This window comes from Fusarium keratoplasticum, chromosome 10 (assembly GCF_025433545.1).
Source record: "Fusarium keratoplasticum isolate Fu6.1 chromosome 10, whole genome shotgun sequence".
Classification (NCBI taxonomy): Eukaryota; Fungi; Ascomycota; class Sordariomycetes; order Hypocreales; family Nectriaceae; genus Fusarium; species Fusarium keratoplasticum.
In genome coordinates this window covers 1,510,596-1,517,466 of record NC_070538.1, presented here as the reverse complement: position 1 = coordinate 1,517,466, position 6,871 = coordinate 1,510,596, and the positions used below count along the sequence as shown (strand labels likewise).

The 6,871-nt window shown below is 57.3% G+C and overlaps 1 protein-coding gene across 1 annotated transcript; it reads left to right on the top strand.

Annotated features, from left to right (window-relative positions):
* Positions 1-1,002: 1,002 nt before the first annotated feature.
* Positions 1,003-6,689, top strand: NCS57_01236300 (Fatty acid synthase subunit alpha; the record flags this gene model as incomplete). Its single annotated transcript, XM_053062038.1, has 3 exons — positions 1,003-1,528; positions 1,588-6,530; positions 6,579-6,689. The coding sequence occupies 3 exons, from the start codon at positions 1,003-1,005 to the stop codon at positions 6,687-6,689; spliced, it is 5,580 nt and encodes a 1,859-aa protein (XP_052908566.1).
* Positions 6,690-6,871: the final 182 nt, after the last annotated feature.

Genomic DNA, 6,871 nt, shown 5'->3' with positions numbered 1-6,871 from the left:
CCGCTCGGCCGAGCTATCAAGGGCTCACCAAAGGCAAATCCGTGGTGTTTGTGATGTAGCCCAGCAAAACATGTCTGATGGTGCCCCAAAAGGTCGGTTTCTGGGGAAGCCGCTCCCCTGGCAGCCCCTGGCCGGTGCTCGCCGTCCCAGCCTGTCTTTTCCTGGATAGGACTAGCGCTCTAATATGGTTGAGGAGGGTGCTGCACGCCCATCAGTGAGGACCCGCAGCCATGTGTGGCTCGGGGATGTTCCACTCAAGGTCATCTCGCCCCAAGGCTCGAGAGAAAGTACCGGATACTCAACCGTGTTCCAGCGGGATGCGGGCCAGCAGGGCGCCCTGGCAGGCCTGCTGTAGGTACCGGCAGCTGCCTACGACAGGGCCCAGGCGCCGGGCAGCACGCACCATGGATACATGGACGGGTGCCCCATGGCCCAGAGGTACTGTACCTACCTTACCCAGGGGCCAATGTGGTGGAGGGAAGGAGGCAACTTGACAGGGGTGTGGTGTGGGCGGGCTACAGCTTCCCCCAATTTTTTTTTTCTCTCGACGACTTTTTGGTGGGCCGGTTGTTCAACAATCGGCTCCTCCCTCGCCGTCGGCTACAATCGTGATTACCTATTCGTACCGGCCATCCGCTCGTTGGCCCTCATCCTCTGGCTCCGTCTCTTCTCCAATTCCTCCCATTGCTTCTCGCTGGCAGGCAGAACGCATTTACAAACTTGGCCTTCATATTCATACACTCCTCGGCCTCTTCCTTCTGCCTCCATCCTCATCCTCCTCCCCTTCTTTCTCCCCTCCCGCCAGCTGCATATTCTCCCACCTCGCCAGCTTGGGAGCTTCCTGCGACGGCTCCATTTCTCTCTACGTTGGGGTTGAGCGGGCCCCTGGTATAATCACCACCTATTCGACCATTACCTCGCACCAATTCCTGGTTGCGATAGCCAATTCGGCCTTTTCGAGATACCCCTTTCAGATTCCTCCCCCGACCTAATTCCGCCAACATGCGTCCCGAAGTTGAGCAGGAGCTCGCCCACACCCTGCTCGTTGAGCTCCTCGCCTATCAGTTTGCCTCGCCCGTCAGATGGATTGAGACTCAGGATGTGTTCCTCGGTGAGAGGACCGCTGAGCGAGTCGTGGAGATCGGTCCTGCCGACACCTTGGGAGTGATGGCCAAGCGAACCTTGAAGTCCAAGTACGAGGCCTACGATGCCGCCAAGTCTGTCCAGCGAAATATCCTTTGCTACAACAAGGACGCAAAGGAGATCTACTACGATGTTGATCCCATTGAGGAGGAGCCTGAGCCCGCTGCCGCCTCTTCCAGTGATGCTCCCGCCGCGGCCGCTCCCGCTGCTGCTGCTGCTGCTCCTGCGGCCGCTGCCGCTCCCGCTCCCAGTGCAGGCCCTGCTGCTGCTGTGGCAGATGAGCCTGTTCAGGCCGTTGAGATTGTCCGCGCCCTGATTGCGCAGAAGCTCAAGAAGCCCCTCCTTGAGGTTCCCCTTAGCAAGGCCATCAAGGACCTTGTCGGCGGTAAGTTTTGTCTTTTTAGCTGCAATTGTAAGAACGCCATCTAATTTCCCCGCTTCCAGGCAAGTCGACTCTCCAGAATGAGATTCTTGGTGATCTTGGAAAGGAATTCGGTTCCACCCCTGAGAAGCCCGAGGACACCCCTCTCGATGAGCTTGGTGCCTCCATGCAGGCCACCTTCGATGGCAACCTCGGCAAGCAATCACAATCTCTGATCGCTCGATTGATCTCCTCCAAGATGCCTGGTGGTTTCAACATCACGGCCGCCCGAAAATACCTCGAGACTCGATGGGGTCTTGGTCCCGGCCGACAAGACGGTGCCCTGCTCCTGGCCCTCACCATGGAGCCTGCTGCCCGTCTTGGCTCCGAGGCTGATGCCAAGGCTTTCTTCGACACCGTCACCAACAAGTACGCCGACAACGCCGGTATTAGCTTGTCGACCGCTGCTGCTGCCGGTCCCGTCGGCGGCTCTGGTGGTGGCATGATGATGGACCCTGCTGCCATCGATGCCCTCACCAAGGACCAGCGTGCCCTCTTCAAGCAGCAGCTCGAGCTCCTTGCCCGATACCTCAAGATCGACCTTCGCGAGGGCGAGAAGGCCCACCTCAACTCTCAAAAGTCCGAGAAGGTCCTGCAGGCCCAATTGGACCTCTGGACTGCCGAGCACGGCGATTTCTATGCTGCCGGTATCGAGCCCGTCTTCAGCCCTCTCAAGGCCCGCACCTACGATTCCTCATGGAACTGGGCTCGTCAGGACGCCCTCAGCATGTACTTTGACATCATCTTCGGCCGTCTCCAGGCTGTCGACCGTGAGATTGTCAGCCAGTGCATCCGCCTCATGAACCGCTCCAACCCCAAGCTCCTGGACTTTATGCAGTACCACATTGACAACTGCCCCACTGAGCGAGGCGAGACTTACAAGCTCGCTAAGGAGCTTGGACAGCAGCTTATCGAGAACTGCAAGGAGGTTCTTGATGTTGCCCCTGTCTACAAGGATGTCGCTGTTCCTACCGGCCCCAGGACTACAGTCGACGCCCGAGGCAACCTCAACTACGAGGAAGTCCCCCGTGCTAGCTGCCGCAAGCTGGAGCACTACGTCCAGCAGATGGCTGAGGGTGGCAAGATCTCTGAGTACGGCAACCGTACAAAGGTTCAGAGCGACCTTCAGCGCATCTACAAGCTCATCAAGCAGCAGCACAAGATGTCCAAGACCTCCCAGCTCGAGATCAAGAGCTTGTATGGTGAGGTCCTCCGCTCTCTCGCCATGAACGAGAGCCAGATCCTCCCCAAGGACAACGGCAAGGGCAGGAAGGGTCTGAAGGCTACCAGCCAGCCCAAGGGCAAGGTCGAGACCATCCCCTTCCTCCACCTGAAGAAGAAGACTCTTCACGGCTGGGACTACAGCAAGAAGCTCACTGGAGTCTACCTGAACTGTCTCGAGGACGCTGCCAAGTCTGGAGTCACCTTCCAGAACAAGCACGTTCTCATGACTGGTGCTGGCGCCGGTTCCATCGGTGCTGAGGTTCTCCAGGGTCTTGTCAGCGGTGGCGCCAAGGTCATTGTCACCACCAGCCGCTTCTCTCGAGAGGTTACCGAGTACTACCAGGCTATGTACACTCGCTATGGCTCTCGTGGCTCCCAGATCGTTGTTGTTCCCTTCAACCAGGGCAGCAAGCAGGACGTCGAGGCCCTCGTCGAGTACATTTATGACACCAAGAACGGCCTTGGCTGGGATCTTGACTTCATTGTGCCCTTCGCTGCCATCTCCGAGAACGGCCGTGAGATCGACAGCATCGACTCCAAGTCTGAGCTCGCTCACCGTATCATGCTTACCAACCTTGTCCGCCTCCTCGGATGTGTCAAGGCCCAGAAGACTGAGCGCGGTTTCGAGACCCGACCTGCCCAGGTCGTCCTGCCCCTGTCTCCCAACCACGGTACCTTTGGTAACGACGGTCTCTACTCCGAGTCCAAGCTTGGTCTCGAGACCCTCTTCAACAGGTGGCACTCCGAGAGCTGGGCCAACTACCTCACCATCTGCGGTGCTGTCATCGGCTGGACCCGAGGCACTGGTCTCATGTCCGGCAACAACATCGTCGCTGAGGGTGTCGAGGCCTTTGGCGTCCGCACTTTCTCTCAGCAGGAGATGGCTTTCAACCTTCTCGGCCTCATGTCTCCTTCTCTGGTCGACCTGTGCCAGTCTGAGCCTGTCTTTGCCGATCTCAACGGTGGTCTTCAGTTCATCCCCAATCTGAACGAGACCATGACCAAGCTCCGCAAGGACATTATGGAGACCAGCGAGGTCCGCCGGGCTGTTAGCAAGGAGAGCGCCATTGAGAACACCATTGTTAACGGTGCTGCTTCTGAGGTTCTCTACAAGAAGAAGACCATTGAGCCCCGTGCCAACATCAAGTTCGACTTCCCCAACCGACCTGACTGGAAGAAGGAAATCGAGCCTCTCAACGAGTCCCTCAAGGGCATGGTCGACCTTGAGAAGGTTGTCGTTGTCACTGGTTTCGCTGAAGTCGGTCCCTGGGGTAACTCCCGTACCCGATGGGAGATGGAGGCTTTCGGCGAGTTCTCTCTTGAGGGCTGCGTCGAGATGGCCTGGATCATGGGTCTTATCAAGAACCACAATGGTATGGTCAAGGGTCAGCCCTACGCCGGTTGGGTTGATGCCAAGACTGGTGAGCCCGTTGACGACAAGGACGTGAAGCAGAAGTACGAGAAGTTCATCCTCGAGCACTCTGGTATCCGCCTGATTGAGCCTGAGCTGTTCCAGGGTTACGACCCCAACAAGAAGCAGTTCCTCCACGAGGTCGTCATCGAGGAGGATCTTGAGCCCTTCGAGGCCTCCAAGGAGACCGCCGATGAGTTCAAGCGCGAGCACGGTGACAAGGTTGAGGTCTTTGAGATTCCTGACAGCGGCGAGTACATCGTTCGCTTGAGGAAGGGTGCTTCTCTCTGGATCCCCAAGGCCCTCCGCTTCGACCGTCTTGTTGCTGGTCAGATCCCCACCGGCTGGGACCCCAAGCGATATGGTGTGCCCGAGGACATCATCTCCCAAGTCGACCCCGTCACCCTCTTCCTGCTCGTTTCCACTGCCGAGGCTCTGCTCTCTTGTGGTATCACCGACCCTTACGAGTTCTACAAGTATGTCCACGTCTCCGAGGTTGGTAACTGTGTTGGTTCCGGTATGGGTGGTGCTGCTGCCCTCCGTGACATGCATCGTACTCGCTTCCTTGACCAGCCTGTCCAGAACGACATTCTTCAGGAGTCTTTCATCAACACCATGTCTGCCTGGGTTAACATGTTGTTGATGTCTTCTTCTGGTCCTATCAAGACTCCTGTCGGTGCTTGCGCCACTGCTGTCGAGTCCGTCGATGTTGGTTACGAGACCATCATGGAGGGCAAGGCCCGCATCTGCTTCGTCGGTGGTTTCGATGACCTCGGTGAGGAAGGCTCTTACGAGTTCGCCAACATGAAGGCCACCAGCAACACCGTTGATGAGTTGGCTCATGGCCGTACTCCCAAGGAGATGTCTCGTCCTACCACCACTACCCGAAACGGATTCATGGAGTCCCAGGGTTGCGGTATCCAGATCATCATGACTGCCAGGCTGGCTCTTGACATGGGCGTCCCCATTCACGGTGTCCTGGCTCTCACCACCACCGCCTCTGACAAGATTGGCCGCTCCGTCCCTGCTCCCGGACAGGGTGTCCTCACCACCGCTCGTGAGAACCCCGGCAAGTTCCCCTCGCCTCTGCTCGACATCAACTACCGTCGCCGCCAGATTGAGCGCCGCAAGAAGCAGATTAAGCAGTGGCAGGAGTCTGAGCTGGAGTACGTCCATGATGAGATTGACGCTATGAAGGCTCAGGGCGGCGAGTTTGATGAGAAGGAGTATGCCCAGGACCGCTTCACTCACATCGAGAAGGAGGCTGCTCGACAGGAGAAGGAGCTTCTCCGCAGCATGGGCAACAACTTCTGGAAGAGCGATCCCAGCATTGCTCCCCTCCGTGGTGCCCTCGCCACCTGGGGTCTTACCGTCGACGATCTTGATGTCGCTTCATTCCACGGAACTTCCACCAAGGCCAACGACAAGAACGAGTCCAACGTCATCTGCCAGCAGCTCCGTCACCTTGGCCGCACCAAGGGTAACGCTGTCTTGGGTATCTTCCAGAAGTACCTCACTGGTCACCCCAAGGGTGCCGCCGGTGCTTGGATGATGAACGGCTGTCTCCAGGTCCTCAACACTGGTTTGGTCCCTGGCAACCGCAACGCCGACAACGTCGACCCCGTCATGGAGCAGTACGATCTCATCGTCTACCCCAGCCGAAGCATCCAGACCGACGGCATCAAGGCCTTCTCTGTCACCTCTTTCGGTTTCGGTCAGAAGGGTGCCCAGGCCATTGGTATCCACCCCAAGTACCTCTTCGCCACCCTTGATGAGAAGACCTACCTGGAGTACTGCAACAAGGTCGAGGCTCGTCAAAAGAAGGCCTACCGCTACTTCCACGACGGTTTCATCAACAACACCCTGTTCGTCGCCAAGAACAACGCTCCTTACAGCGACGAGCAGCTCAGCAAGGTGCTGCTGAACCCTGATGCCCGTGTTAGCGAGGACAAGAAGACCTCCGAGCTCAAGTTCTCTGCCGACTTCATGAAGAAGTCGGAGAAGGTTGTCTCGTCTACCAAGGCTAAGGAGACGGAGCAGGTCATGGAGGCCCTTGCCCTCAAGGTTGCCAACAAGAACAGCCAGGTCGGCGTTGATGTCGAGGATATCTCGGCCGTCAACATTGACAATGACACCTTTGTCGAGCGCAACTTTACCGCCCAGGAGATTGCCTACTGCCGCCAGGCCCCTAGCCCCCAGAGCTCTTTCGCTGGTCGCTGGAGCGCCAAGGAGGCCGTCTTCAAGTCTCTGGGTGTCGCCAGTCAGGGTGCCGGTGCTGCCATGAAGGACATTGAGATTGTCAAGGGAGAGAACGGTGCCCCTACTGTCTCTGTAAGTTCACTTATCCCTACAAGTTCGAATAATGCTAACCAGTTTCAGCTCCACGGTGACGCTGCCGCCGCTGCTCAGAAGGCCGGTGTGAAGGACATTACTCTGTCCATCTCGCACTCGGATAGCCAGGCTATTGCCGTGGCTGTTGCCAACTTTTAAATACATTAGGGAGGATTGTGTACATCTTTAGCCACGTGGGCTTACAACGGGAGTTTTGATAAACATCTGTTTCCATATGTTGTCTTGCGCGTTCTAATGAGGTATATGGACGGCCACAGTAAGGCCTTGTTAGGCATGTGGTGCTGATGGGATCTGCACGGAATAGACCGGGTAGAATGATT